The 15,461-nt window shown below is 49.3% G+C and overlaps 1 protein-coding gene across 1 annotated transcript in view; it reads left to right on the forward strand.

Annotated features, from left to right (window-relative positions):
- The first annotated feature begins 252 nt into the window (after window positions 1-252).
- The window catches only part of smpd5 (sphingomyelin phosphodiesterase 5), a 43,311-nt gene continuing 28,102 nt past the window's right edge, over window positions 253-15,461 (forward strand). The window contains exons 1-2 of the mRNA XM_038798650.1: window positions 253-380; window positions 11,188-12,544. Coding sequence (XP_038654578.1) covers window positions 11,387-12,544 — 1,158 coding nt within the window. The 5' untranslated portion in view covers window positions 253-380; window positions 11,188-11,386. The remainder of the gene's footprint in view (window positions 381-11,187; window positions 12,545-15,461) is intronic.

Genomic DNA, 15,461 nt, shown 5'->3' on the forward strand with positions numbered 1-15,461 from the left:
GGCCGCCTGACGTCAGAGCGGCCGGCAGGTAGGGCGGACGGGGCGTGGCCACGGGCCGCCTGACGTCAGCGCAGCCGGCAGGTAAGGCGGGCGGGGTGGAGGGGGCGTGGCCACGGGCCGCCTGACGTCAGCGCGGCCGACAGGTAGGGCGGGCGGGGCGTGGCCACGGGCCGCCTGACGTCAGCGCGGCCGGCAGGTAGGGCGGGCAGGGGGAGGGGCAGGTGACAGGTGGGCGGAGGAGGAGGAGGAGGAGGAGGGACGAGCGGCCCTTTCCGCTTGGTCCCGGAGGGGGAAGGAGAGAGGAGCAGCCCGTCTCTCCCTCACACACACACACCCAGCGCTGACAGCATCGAGACCCCGCGATGGAGATGCGATTGCAGGTGAGGACACCGGGAGGAGGGGAAGGGGGGGTCAGTCAGGTCAAGTGTGGCCCCCTCGGGTAATAAGGCAGTCCAGAGCAGGGGGACGCTTGTGCCCCACCTGCTGCACCTTTTCATGAGGTGTTTTCCCTTTTTCTCTCTCTCTCTCTCTCTCTCTTTCTCTGGGATGCTGAAGGTGGGGAGTGGGAATCGCGGAGCTGCTGCTGACCATTGCTTTTCCCAACCTGCCTTGGACTTGGGTGGAGCAGCCCTTGTTGAGAAAAGGGTGCGATGAAGAGCCTGCCAGCCGCAGACTGGTCGGTTTAAGATTTAGATTTATTGTCACGCCTACCGAGGGACAGTGAAAAGTATTGTTCTGCGTACAACTAACCTCCGCTGTGCGGGAAAGCTTCGAGGGACGACGATGTGGGACAAACAGGGAAAATATGCGTTAATCGAGGAAAACCCGGATAAGGATTTTGTTAAGGGCTGGTCATTTTTTTTTTGCTAAATTTACGGTACCCAATTATTTTTTTTCCAACTAAGGGACAATTAAGCCTGGCCAATTCACTCAACCGGCGCATCTTTGGATTGTGGGGGTGAGACCCACTCAAACACGTTGAGAATGTGCAAGCTCCACATGTACAGTGACCCGGGGTCGAACCCTGGTCCTCGGTGCCGTGAGGCAACAGTGCTAATCACTGCACCACCGTGCTGCCCAGGCTAGTCGTGTTTAACAAACTTTGTGAATCCTTGTGAGTTGATTCAGGCTGCTGGTCTCGGGAGTACTTTGTTACATATATTACAGACTGGCTTCATCTTCGATTGCATCACTGTTCCTCAGCTCTGCCAGGACACCGCTTCCTCCAGCTGTTAGTTCTGATTTTCACCTTTGGTGTACGTTGAAGTGCTGCGCCCCGAGAGCATTTCTGCCGTCTGGGGATTCATAGAATCTCTACAGTGCAGAAGGAGGCCATTTGGCCCATCGAGTGTGCACTGACCCTTTGAAACAGCGCTTCACCCAGGCCCACTCCCTTGCCCTATCCCAGTCACTCCAACTAACCTTTGGACACTGGGGGGCAATTTAGCAAGGTCAATCCACTTAACCTTCACGTCTTTTGGACTGTGGGAGGAAACCGTAGCACCCAGAGGAAACCCATTCAGACATGGGGAGAATGTGCAAATTCCCCACAGATAGTCACCCAAGGTCAGAATTGTGTTCCTTTCATGGGATGGTGGGTGTTATAATCTTCATTATTGTCACAAGTAGGCTTACATTAACACTGCAATGAAGTTACTGTGAAAAGCCCCTAGTCCACATTCCGGCTCCTGTTCGGGCACACTGAGGGAGAATTCAGAATGTCCAATTTGTTGCCCATCCCTAATTTCCTTTGAACTTAAATAGTTGTTCGACTATTTCAGGGAGTTGCGACTTGGGGCGCTATTCTCCGGAACAATTTTGGTGTGGTAGTGAGTGGGAATTGCTGCGAGTTTCCCGGTGGTCGGCCCAGTGAAACCAGCAACGAAATTCAACGTTAATTAGTCCACTTAATGAGGCCTCATGGGCTTCTCGCTGCAAATAACGCCTCGACAGCTGATTCGCCAGGACTGCGCTCGCAGGTTGAGCCAGGTTGAGCAGCACTTATTGAGCCAATCCCAGCCAGCTCGCAATGATGGCGACGAGGAGACCGGCCCCAAGATTTGGGGGACTGTTCTGGGAAGGCTTCTGGACACGGTGGAGACCAGGAGGAATGTCCTGTTCCCCCGGCGGTCTCGGAGGGTGAGCCACAAGGCAACCAATGCTGCCTGGGATGAGGTGGCAGCAGCCGTTACTTCCAACAGTATGATCCAAGAGGAGTATCCAGCAGTGCAGGGAGAAGGCCAACGGCCTACAACGGGCAGCACGACTGAGTAGACACCAACGCCGCCCCCCCCTCACCACCCCAGCCCCGCAAGGGAGCATCCATCCCCCAACTCTCCAATTCCCGCCCAGCCCTCCCTCCCCACCCCCCCCCACCCCCAACCCTGTCTTCACACCCCCTCTCCCATCATTGAACCACACTAACCATTCGCTCTGTCTCCTCAGGAAAGACACCCATAATCGGCAGGAGATAGCCTAGACTGGTGGAGGGATGCCAGACATAAGAATCCTCAACTCCTTCGAGGCACGGGCCGTGGATGTGACTGGTGTGGCCGAGGACAGATCCGTCATCCACACAGATGCTGGCAGAAGCCGCAGTGTGAGGAACCACCAGGCTCCATCCGGGGGACCTGTCAAACAAGAATAATGATTGCCTCACTGACTGGCCCATCCCTCCTGCTGACCACATGTCCATTCTCCTGCAGGTCCTCCAGACGACAGGTCTGGCCCCTTCTCCTGACTCCGAGGAGCACACCTCATAGGAGAGCTCCAAGGATGCCACCGTGGTCACGGCACAGCTGTCATCCCCACCCTCCATCAATGCAGATACACAACCTCAGTGGTCAGGCTTCTGGGGCGCAATCTAGTGAGCACCACACTGCTGTTGATGTACATCAGGTGGAGGCAGGAACCCCCAGGTGCGAAAGCAGTTGGAGGGCTGCTGTATCCCAGGACCCTGCTGGGTCCCAGCCTGATGCTGAGCTTCTGGAATTGGGTTACCCGGAGCTGATGGAGATGATAGGGTGCGGCCAGGGCATTAAGAGGGAGATGTTAGCATCACTCGAGGAGATCCAAAGCTGCTTGGAGGAGGCCCAGAGACTATGGGCACAGGGGATGGCGTCTGCAATGAATAGCACCAAGGCCAACACTACTCGGGTTGGTGACCGCAGTGGAGAGCCTGGTGCACGACGTCGGCACCATAATAATAATCTTTTTTCACAAGTAGGCTTACATTAACACTGCAAATAAGTTACCGTGAAAACCCCCCAATCACCACACTCTGCCGCCTGTTCGGGTACACGGAGGGCGAATTCAGAATGTCCAAATTACCTAACAAGCAATTCTTTCAGGATTTGTGTGAGGAAACCGGAGTACCCAGAGGAAACCCACACAGATATGAGGAGAACGTGCAGACTCCGCACAGACAGTGAACTCGTCTCCCTAGCGCTGTGAAGCAACAGTGCTAACCACTGCTACTGTGCTGTCCATGTGAAGGAGTCCAAGGCGCTGCGCAGTCAGTAACGGTCATGGCTGAGGGTCTCGGCAGAATGTCCGACTCGCTGGGGCATGTCACCCAGCACCAGGCTGACCATGATGGGGTTCTGTGGGACGTGTCCCGCTCTCAGATGGGAATGACCGAGGCTGAGGAACTTGTCCCAGTCACTGAGGAGCATCACCAAGGGCGTCAACACAATGGTGCAGACCATGGGGAACCGCCAAGGCAGGCTGAGCCAGATGATACAGGGCAGCCGTCATTTGAACCAACTGCCTCCCCAACCCAAGGTGAACCCCGGGGATCTTTGGGCACCGATCAGGAGGAGGAGGTGCTGAATGCCAGGCCGGTCCCATCCCATGGAGTGGCGACGGTGGCCGTTAGCTCCCCGAGTTGCACCCCTCTGATCGCAGTCAACACACAGGACACTCGGGCACCAGAGGACGGCCACCGTGGCATCGAGGGTCACAGGATGAGGTAAATTGCTGGGGAAACACCAAGACGTAGTGGTAGAGCAAGGAGGACGAGGCATGTTGAGGATTACTGAGGGCACCGGGGTAGGAGGGGTGGCACCATCAGGAGTGGGGTATTGTACAGCACATTAAACAACTTTTTGCACAGCCATTATGATACCTCACTTTCTTCCAAGATGCGGGCTGATCCCCAGACCATCTCGCCAGGCATCCCCCACCCCCCGTGGCACTCACCCAGCCTCCAGCCATTGACACCTCCCGGTAGCTGTGTCCCACCCCTGGGTGTTCAGATGTTGGCTGCTGCATGTGTGAAATTGAATGAAATGAAAATCGCTTATTGTCACAAGTAGACTTCAAACAAAGTTACTGTGGAAAGCCCCAAGTCGCCACATTCCGGCGCCTGTTCGGAGAGGCTGATACGGGAATTGAACCCGCGCTGCTGGCCTGCCTGGGTCTGCTTGAAAAGCTAGCTATTTAGCCCACTGTGCTAAATCAGCCCCTGGTGGTGTGGCTTCCCGCAGTGTTCAGGCACAGTGTCCATGCATCAAGGTGTGATTGGGATGCTAGGCAATGACTCCCAAATGCTACATGGCCCGCCAACCCACGGGAATGCACTTGCCATGTGTTAAGTGCTCACAATCACGATTGCAAATTCCCTATTAGAACATAGAACATACAGTGCAGAAGGAGGCCATTTGGCCCATCGAGTCTGCACCAACCCATTCAAGCCCTCACTTCCACTCTATCCCCGTAACCCAATAACTCCTAACCTTTTTGGACACTAAGGACAATTTATCATGGCCAATCCACCTAACCTACACATCTTTGGACTGTGGAAGGAAACCGGAGCACCCGGAGGAAACCCACGCAGACACGGGGAGAACGTGCAGACTCCACACAGACAGTGACCCAGCGGGGATTCGTACCTGGGACCCTGGAGCTGTGAAGCCACAGTGCTAAGCACGTGCGCTCCTGCGTTGCCCAAATTCGTGATAGCCTTTAGCTGCATGGCTAGAGGCCTCCGTAGCTGGTGGGGGTTATGAGTGATTGGTGGGGCAGACGGGCAGGGACAAGGGTTGCTCCCGGAATGGGATTGGGATCCAGGGGTTGGCATGGTGGTGCTGTGAGCAATTGCCCCTCGGTTGCTCCCCGAGTGCAACCCCCCCCCCCCCCCCCCATGGCGGCCCACCCCTGTAGAGGGATCCCAAGCAACGCCGAGCACTGGGGTGGCAATCCCAGCACCCCTGGGCTCTTTGTCTGTAGCAAAGATGGCTACTCACCCCCTCAGCTACCCACAGAAGCCCTTCCGCCAGGTTCACGTTTTTAAAAAGAAGTACTAATCGGCGCCAGCGTGAACACTTGCTGGGGAGGCCACTGAATGACGGGAGGCCGTTGGATATGGGGTCGCTCACGTTAATTGTACGGAAATGGGGCTTAAGTGGTGATAATTGGTTTCATGCTACGGCGAGATCCTGATTCCGCCTACAGGAGTGGGCCGGTTGCATCGCATACTGTTTGATGCCCGGCGCGGATCCTGTTTTTGGCGCCTCCTGCTATTCACCGGCCTCGTTACTCTTGAGTGAGAGAGCAACGAGGCCAGAAATAGAACATAGAACAGTACAGCACAGAACAGGCCCTTCGGCCCTCAATGTTGTGCCGAGCCATGATCACCCTACTCAAACCCACGTATCCACCCTATACCCGTAACCCAACAACCCCCCCCCTTAACCTTACTTTCATTAGGACACTACGGGCAATTTAGCATGGCCAATCCACCTAACCCGCACATCTTTGGACTGTGGCAGGAAACCGGAGCACCCGGAGGAAACCCACGCACACAGGGTGAGGACGTGCAGACTCCACACAGACAGTGACCACGCCGGGAATTGAACCTGGGACCCTGGAGCTGTGAAGCATTTATGCTATTAATAACATTGCTGTGGCCTGGAGTCACATGTGCGGGCTGGTTTAGCTCACTCGGCTAAATCGCTGGCTTTTAAAGCAGACCAAACAGGCCAGCAGCACGGTTCGATTCCCGAACCAGCCTCCCCGGACAGGTGCCGGAATGTGGCGACTAGGGGCTTTTCACAGTAACTTCATTGAAGCCAACTCGTGACAATCAATAAGCGATTTTCATTTCATTCTTTCATTTCATGTAGGCCAGACTGGACAAGGACGGCAGATTTCCTTCCCTAAAGGAATTGGTGAACTGGATGGGTTTTCACAACAGTTGATAGATTAACAGTCACCATTACTGAGACTAGTTTTATTAATTGACCTTTTTTCTAGGGCACCAAGGGTGGTTCAGCTGTATAAGAGGGTGGAAGAGCAATAGTGATGTGATTCAATAGGGGCATTGATAAACATGAATCCGAGATGGTGTGTTGCCTCTCTGGAGCCAGGGCCAAGAATGGAGGGCTTTAGATTCTTCGGATGTTGGGACTGAGTCTGGGGGGGGGGGGTAGGACCTGTACAGGTGGGATGGGTTGCACCTGAACCAAGTTGAGCCAGATTTCCTTGTGGGGTATTTTTCTAATGCTGTTGGGGAAGATGTGAACTAACCCAGCAGGGATGTGGGAACTAGGATATACTGTTAGAGAGGAATACCAATGGGGCACAGAACATTTGGAGAGTATGGTTGTACTAGGGTAGGAATTAAGTTGATCAGTGGTGTCAGAGTAAAGAAGACAGTAATAGAATCAAGGTTTGGGTTTATTATCACATGTACCGAGGTACAGTGAAAAGTATTGTTCTGCATACAGTCCAGACATTTCACTGCCTACATGAAAAAACATAGGACATACGATAGATGCACAATGTGAACGCATAGACACAGACATTGGGTGAAGCATACGGAACGTAGTACTGCTCCGTAGAGAAGATGTGTGGAGAGATCAGTTCAGTCCGTAAGGGAGTCATTCACGAGTCTGGTAACAGCGGGGAAGAAGCTGTTTTTGAACCCGTTAGTGCGTGTCCTCAGACCTTTGTATCTTCTGCCCAATGGAAGATGTTGGAAGAGAGAATAACCCAGGTTATTTGATTATGCTGCCCGCTTTAACAAGGCAGCAGGAGGTGTAGGCAGAGTCCATGGATGTGAGGCTGGGTTGTGTTCATGACTCTGTAGTTTTTTTTATCTGAAGAGAACGTGCAGGGTCATGGGGAGTGCTATTAGGTGAATTGGACATTCTGAATTCTCCCTCAGTGTACCGAACAGGTGCGTCGACTAGAGGATTTTCACAGTAACTTCATTGCGGTGTTAATGTAGGCCTACTTGTGACAATAACAAAGATTATCAAGATTATTGTTATTATTATTTTTTTTTAAATTAAGGGGCAATTTAGCGTGGCCAATCCACCTACTCTGCACATTTTTTGGGTTGTGGGGGCGAAACCCACGCAGACACGGGGAGAATGTGCAAACTCCACACAGACAGTGACCCAGAGCCGGGATCGAACCTGGGACCTCAGCGCCGTGAGGTGGTTGTGCTAACCACTAGGCCACCGTGCTGCCCTATTATTGTTATTATTAAGAAGGTGGAGAAATGATACAAGCTGTTGCTCATTTGGAGAGCCACTGTAGACTGGGTGGACTAAATGGCTGCCTCCTAACAATCCTGTGATAACTTGCTTTTGATGAGGTGATGGAGAGAAATAAATGAAGGTAATCCTATTGATGGGGACTCAGTGGGCTAGATAGCTGGTTTGTGATGCAGAACAAGGCCAGCAGCGTGGGTTCAATTCCCATACCGGCTGAGGTTATTCATGAAGGCCCCGCTTTCTCAACCTTGCATCTCGCCTGAGTTAGAACATAGAACAGTACAGCACAGAACAGGCCCTTCGACCCTCGGATGTTGTGCCGAGCAATGATCACCCTACTCAAACCCACGTATCCACCCTATACCCGTAACCCAACAACCCCCCCCTTAACATTACTTTTTAGGACACTACGGGCAATTTAGCATGGCCAATCCACCTAACCCGCACATCTTTGGACTGTGGGAGGAAACCGGAGCACCCGGGGGAAACCCACGCGCACACGGGGAGGACGTGCAGACTCCGCACAGACAGTGACCCAGCCGGGAATCGAACCTGGAACTTTGGAGCTGTGAAGCATTTATGTTAACCACCAGGCTACCGTGCTGCCCCTGTTGTGGTGATCCTCAGGTTAAACCACCACCGGTCAGCTGTCCCCCTCAAAGGGGAAAACAGCCTGTAGTCATCTGGGGCTATGGTGACTTTATGGCGACCTTACCTGCTGATGTGGTGGACTTCCAAAAGGCATTTGATAAGTGCCGCAAAGCAGACTTGTGAACAAAGTTAGAACTGGAATGGGTAGACAATTAGCAAGTAAAATTTAATCAGAGAAATCTGAAGTGATTTACTTTGTTAGAAATAATGCAGCGACAATATAAAATAAAGGATACACTTCTAAAGGAGGTGCAGCAGCAGATGATGTATATGTGCACAAATCATTGAAAGTGGCAGTGCGTCAAAGGGCAAGTAGGAACAGGAAACAGATAGCCCAAGTAGGGTGGGGGACAAGGGTGAAGAAAAAACAGATCAATAGAATCAATGAAAATAAATTGATTAAAAAGTGGCAGATCAGGTTGAGACAAGGCTTAATAAAGTATGCGGCTTTATCAGTAAGGGTATAGAGTACAAAAGAAAGGAAGTTATGATAACCCTGTATACAACACTGGTTCAGCCTCAACTGGAGTATTGCATCCAGCTCTGAGGACCACACTTTAAGAAGGGTGTAAAGACATTTGAGAGGGTTCAGATAGGTTTCCCAAGAATGGTTCCAGGAATGAGAAACTTCAGTTACACAGATTGGAGAAGTTAGGAGCGTCCTTCTTGGAGAAAAGAACGTTGAGAAAATATTTGATAGAGGCATTCAAACTTCTGAGCAGTCTGGACAGAGTAGATGGGGGAGAAACTATTTGCATTAGTGAAAGGATCACGAGCCAGATGGCACAGATTTTAACTAATTGGCAAAAGAAACAATGGCAACATAAGGAAAAGCTTTTTAGTGCAGCAAGTGGCTGAGATCTGGCATGCACTGCCTGACAGCATGGTGGAGGCAGGGTCTATTGAGGCTTTCGAAAGGGAGTTGGATCGTTAAATGAAAAGAAAGAAATACAAGGCTTTGGAGAAAAAGGCAACGAAGCAGCACAAGGTGAATTGATCCTTCTGAGGAGACATGATGGGCCAGATGGCCTCGTCCTGTGCTGTAACCATTTAATGATTCATTTATTCTCTTATTGTCAGTTGTGACTCATTGAGCTGCATGCTCGCCTCTGAGTCAGAAGGTGACATATCCGTACTTGATTTACTAATCCACTCTGTGTCAGGTTAATTAAATAAAGTGCCTATGTTTTTAAATTTGGTCATAATCTTCCAACCTCAGCTCCTGGACAAATGTTATATTTGTGTTCCTCAACTTGTCAGGTCTATAATGGGATTTGCCTGGTGAGTTTTAGGCACCAGTCCATTTAGGGAGTAAATGCTGAAAACATTTTGTTCACGTGGTGAATGAGTCAAGTGGCTCTGAATTTTAAAGTCAAGAGATTCAGATGAATGAACACTGGACATGCATGTGATTACGTCACTGCTTAAACCTCTCCGAACCATTCATTTGATGGAAGATGAAGAGTTGTTTTCAGTATTCGTGTTCCCTTTCAGTCTTTAATTTCTCAGCTCCGAGACTGGTGTAGGTCCTGTACACTTTTTTATATACAGGAAGGAGTAAGACCCAAAGGCAATCCAAAACACAGGAGCTGCAGAGGCTGAGATCCAGTTTGGGCTGCAGCATAGTTGGGTTTGTAGGGACTTAAAGGGTTAGGATAGTTGGCCAAAGATGTTGGAGGAGGAGGGTGACTTAATTGTGGGAGAGAATTTCAAGATTTTAACCAGGAGCACTCTGGGATAATTCTGGGCATGGCTAAAGGGAGGGAAAACAGATTGGGATTGTGGAAGATGTTCCAGGCAAAGTTCCAGCTGGAAAATGTAGTAGAATCCAGTTTACACTCCTGTTGGAGGTAGCAGTTAAAATGGTGGAGCTGAGAAAAATGAACTTTGCAAACCAGCCAGCAGTTAAAGTGATGAGACCATCAATTCACAAGACACGTGGTTGGAAGTGAACAGTGGTTTTAATAGTCTTACAACTGAGCCTGCCTGCGACGAGATGAACTGGCAGCAGGCTCACAACTGCAGATCTTTATACTTCCGGTTAGTGGGAGGAGCCATGGGCGGAGCCCAGTACAAACTCCTCATCTCCCCCTATGGGCAAAGCCGCGCAACTGCTCGTATACCGAGCTTACAAAGACACAACACATATAATATAACACAGTATGAATTACTAGGATTATGATTCACCACATAAAGGTTTCACAATTGCTGTCAGGGAGGGAAGGGAATACTGTTGGGATTCCTACTCACGCTATCCAAGTATCTGAGCTTCCACCTAACCTGCTGATGTTCATTGCTGAGAATTAATGCATGAAAGGAAGAACTTGCATTTATATACCACCTTTTGTGACCTCTGGCATCCCAAAGTTCTTTACCACCAAGGAAAGTCTTTTGAAATGTAGTTTCTGTTTAATTCAGCCACAATAGAGATGGTCGCTCACAAGGCCAGTATTTATTGTCCATCCCTAATTACCCTTGAGAAGGTAGTAGTGAGCCACATTTATGAACCTCTGCAATCCATGTTATGTATCTGTACCCAGAGTGCTCTTAGGTTAAAATCTTGAAATTCTCTGCCTAATGGGAATTAAAGAAAAATTACGTAGTTCCAGGATTGGATGGTTTATGACTTGGTGGAGAACTTGCAGGTATGCCATGTGCTTGCTGTCCTTGTTCTTGTCACAGGTTTGGAAGGTGTTGTTGAAGAAGCCTTAGTGAGTTGGTGCATTACATCTTGTAGATTGTACACCTGTAATGCAGAAAGCGCAACAGCCAATTTTCACTCAGCGAGGTGCCACAAACCGCATTGAGATAAATGGGCAGATTTTTTTGTGTGAATATTAGTTGCAGGATAAATATTGGCCTGGATACGAGGGTGAACTTCCTTGTTTTTCTTCATAGTGCCACAGGATGCTTACTTCTACTTGAGAAGGGAGGGAGAGCCCCATCTTTCATCTGAAAGATGGCTCCAAGGTTTACTGTGTTCCTTCCATTTTAAGAACAGATGCCAAAATTGATGATGTTTGTTTTATTGCAGGTCACAAGAGGGCAAAGAGAAGACGCATTCCACACCAACCGTTCTGGATGTGGGTTCTCCTGGAATATAATGGAATGCATCATAATGCAAAACAAAATGCAATGATAAATGACTGGCTCCAGCCCACCAAAACTATTGAGTGAATCTCTCGCATATTCACTGCCTGGGAAGATTAGGTTTTGACTTTTTCTTTGTAAAAATGGTTTTACGTGAATCTCCTTTTCCCAATGGCTGTGTCCATGGTTTACACACTGCAGCCTGGGCCTTGATCTTCCCCTGTTTCTGGTCGCTGGATCACATGGTAGCTTCTTTTAAGCCAACGACCTATGAGCAGCAGCAAAAACAAGAGCAAGAGTGCTACCTTTGGCCACTGAAGGTTTTCGTCAGATTCCTTCTGTGTCTGACTCTGCTGGTCATTTCTTTGCCATTGGCACTAGTTGGATTCATCATTTGGGCACCTCTACAAGCAGTGAGAAGGCCTTTTAGTTACTCTTGTGTGAAGAACCCAAAGATAGATATCCAGAAGGACTGGACTGGATGTGGAGAGGGTAAAGGGTTTAGCTTTGTGGAGGCGAACTTGTGCTTCCTGCCCAACTGCTTGGCCCGCTTTAACAACCTGTCTCAGACCCAAAGGAGAGCTGCCCAGATTGCTGCTCACATCTGTGACTCTGTCAACCGACCAAGGATTAAAGTTTGTGTGGACTCTCCGACAAGTGTAAGTGCCAGCTTGCAGAGCAGAAATAGTCCCTTGGCCACCATCAAACAAGAATCCAACTCTTGCAGCGTGACTAAACCACATGGACCTGGAGCGTCCGTTCTGGCAGTCAACAACCTACACTACATCGATAGTTCAGAGGAGAGCAGCGAAGTCGAAAATGTGCATGAAAGTTTGGATGCATATCAAACCAACAAGGATCCTTTGGATCTTCCAGTTGTTGAAGAAAGCAACCTGATAAGTGTCATAGGTCAGATGCAAGCTAGCCAGACCAGTGGGCAGAAAGCTCTGTCACCCACCTCTCTGAAGAGCCTTGGCAGACCTCAACAAAAGCGAAAGAGGAAAGACGATCTGCTTGCGGAGATATCTCCGCTATTTCCTGCCAATATGGCGTTTGTATGCCTCTTGGAAGTGTTCGAGAAACGAGCGGCAGCCAAACTAAAGCAGCTCCTTCAACCAGCTTTCGGACATATCCTTTATGATGTTGGTGTGTACGGATTCCATGGCTGTTGCGAATTTAAATTCCTCAACAGTGGTATCTTCCTTGCCAGCCGATATCCCATTTTAGATGCCAAGTTTTACTGTTTCCCCCGGGCCCGAGGGGAAGATTCCTTGGCTGCTAAAGGTCTCTTGTGTGTCAAGGTAAGGAAGGGTTTATTTTCCTGAAGGAATTTTCACGTGCATGGTTGCTGCAATGTGTGTAATGACTGGAGCTCAGCTGTGGCTCAGTGAATAGCGCTCTCTCCTCCTGAGTTGTGGGTTCATACATTACCCCAAAGCACAAAATCTAGGTCAACCCCCTTCAGTGGAGTAATAACGTACTTCCGCACAGAAGTCTATACAACACGCACCTGTTCAAATGTTGTTGAGGTAGTTAAGGAGGCTTATGGAATTTTTCTCTTTTAAAGCTGATGCATAGAATAAAAGAACAGAGAGGCTATGCTGGAACTATATAAACCATTAGTTGGGCCACTACTTGAGAACTGTGTGCAAGTTCTGATTACCTCATTACAGAACGGCTGTAATTGTATTAGGGAGGTTACAGAGGAGATTTACGAGGATGTTGCCAGGATTGGGAAATTTTGGGACTTTGGTTGCGACAGGTAGGAGAAGATCGCACATCAGGCAGCTCCCGCCATGGTCTTTGTTTTTTGGACTTTTTAAACCTGGTTCCCGGGGGTTTTGGTTATCAAAACCGGCCCATCGTATGGGATAAAGAATTTGACGGTGAAAATTTATCCATCTATGAAGAAGGTTGATGGCGAGAAGATTACTAGGATTAATCCTTCGGCGGAGCCAGAAAGCCTGGCGGCATGGCAGCACGCGGTGAGCACTATTGCTTCACAGCACCAGGGACCCGGGTTCGATTCCCAGCTTGGGTCACTGTCTATGCGGAGTCTCCACGTTCCCCCCGTGTCTGCGTGGGTTTTCTCCGGGTGCTCTGCTTTACTTCCCCAAGTCCCGAAAAACGTATTGTTAAGTAAATTGGACATTCTGAATTCTCTATACCCGAACAGGTGCTGGAATGTGGCGACCAGGGGACTTTCATAGTAACTTCATTGCAGTGTTGGTGTAAGCCTACTTGTGACACTAATAAAGATTATTATTATTAAGCCCACAAAGCTGAGCAGGAGGGAAGGTGGCGGATCTGGTTTGAGTGTAGCTGTTCATATCACTGTGGAAAAGCTGAATGGGGTGATGGCACAAGAGTTTGGTGAACAGTTTGCGAAGCATTTTGTAATAAATTTAGAGTACCCACTTTTTTTCTAATTAAGGGGCAATTTAGCATGGCCAATCCACCTACCCTGCACAATGAGGCAAGACAACACAAGCTAAATGGTAGAATTTTAAATGTGTTTGCATGGAACCCTATGAAACTGGCGGGGCAATTTATCAAAAGCAACTAATAAAGCAAATAATTTCTGGGCTTTACAAAGAGAGGAGTTGAATGCAAAGCTAGGTGAAGGCTTTAATGACAATATACAAAAGATTACAAGAGTGATCCCAAGGATGGGAATTACAGTGAAGTTGATAGACTGGAGTAGCTGGCGTTCCCTTTCGGCAGGATTTGATAGTTGTTTAAGTTGTGGTTTAATCATAGAATCCCTACTCTGCAGGAGGCCATTCAGTCCATTGAGTCTGCACCAGCCCTCCAAAGGAACACTTAACCTTGGCTCGCCCCTCTGCCCTCTTCCCACATCCCCAATTAAACTGCACATCTTTGGTGGGAAACCAGAGCACCCGGAGGAAATCCACGCAGACATGGGGAGAACGTCCAAACTCCACCCAAGGCCAGAATCGAGCCTGTGTCCCTGGTGCTGTGAAGAAGCAGTGCTAACCACCGTGCCACAGTAGAGAGAGTAAAAACTGTTTCCAAATACTGAAGGCCCATATGAGGGGGCATAGGTTTAAAGTAATCAGCAAAATAACCAAGATGACATAAGGATATGAGAATTAGGAACAGGAATAAGCTGTATAATCACTACTTGGCCATGCAATAACCAAATTTTAACCTCGTCTTGTCTTTCCCATTCGATCTCCATAACCTTGATTTTTCTAGATTCCTAAAATCTATCTATCTCAGCTTTGGGAGGGCAGCACAGTAGCATAGTGGTTCACATTGTTGCTTCACAGCGCCAGGGTCCCATGTTCGATTCCCGGCTTGGGTCACTGTCTGTGCAGAGTCTGCACGTTCTCCACGTGGGTTTCCTCCGGGTGCTCCGGTTTCCTCCCACATGTCCCAAAAGATGTGCTGTTCGGTGAATTGGACATTCTGAATTCTCCCTCTGTGTACCCGAACAGGCACTGGAGTGTGGTGACTAGGGGCTTTTCATAGTAACTTAATTGCAGTGTAATGTCAGCCTACTTGTGACAATAAAGATTATTATTAAGCATATGCTCAATGACTAAATATATACACCAACTAAGGCATAGAATTCCAACGGTGGAGAAAAAAAACTTTTTTATAAAACTAGTGGTTATGATTTGGAATTTACCACCCATTCCCGGATACAGTAGGCGATATTGTTTTAAAAAGTAGCTTCCAAAATAAATTGGAGAAATTCTTGAATCATAGAATTTAGAGTGCAGAAGGAGGCCATTCGGCCCATTGTGTCTGCACCGGCTCTTAGAAAGAGCACCCTACTCAAGCTCTTTCCCCGTAACCTAGTAACCCCAACTCACCACGCTGAGGGCACTGAGAGGCTGTTTAGCACAGGGCTAAATCGCTGGCTTTGAAAGCAGACCCAGACAGGCCAGCAGCACGGTTCAATTCCTGTACCAGCCTCCACGAACAGGCGCAAGAATGTGGCGACTAGGGGCTTTTCACAGTAACTTCATTTGAAGCCTACTTGTGACAATAAGCGATTTTCATTTTTCATTTCACTAAGGGCAATTTATCATGGCCAATCCACCTAACCTGCACATCTTTCGATTGTGGGAGGAAACCGGGGCACCCGGAGGAAACCCACGCAGACTCTGAGAACGTGCAAACTCCACACAGTGACACAAGCCGGGAATCGAACCTGGAACGCTGGAACCTGGAAGCAACTGTGCTAAC

Source organism: Scyliorhinus canicula, chromosome 5 (genome assembly GCF_902713615.1).
Source record: "Scyliorhinus canicula chromosome 5, sScyCan1.1, whole genome shotgun sequence".
Lineage (NCBI taxonomy): Eukaryota > Metazoa > Chordata > Chondrichthyes > Carcharhiniformes > Scyliorhinidae > Scyliorhinus > Scyliorhinus canicula.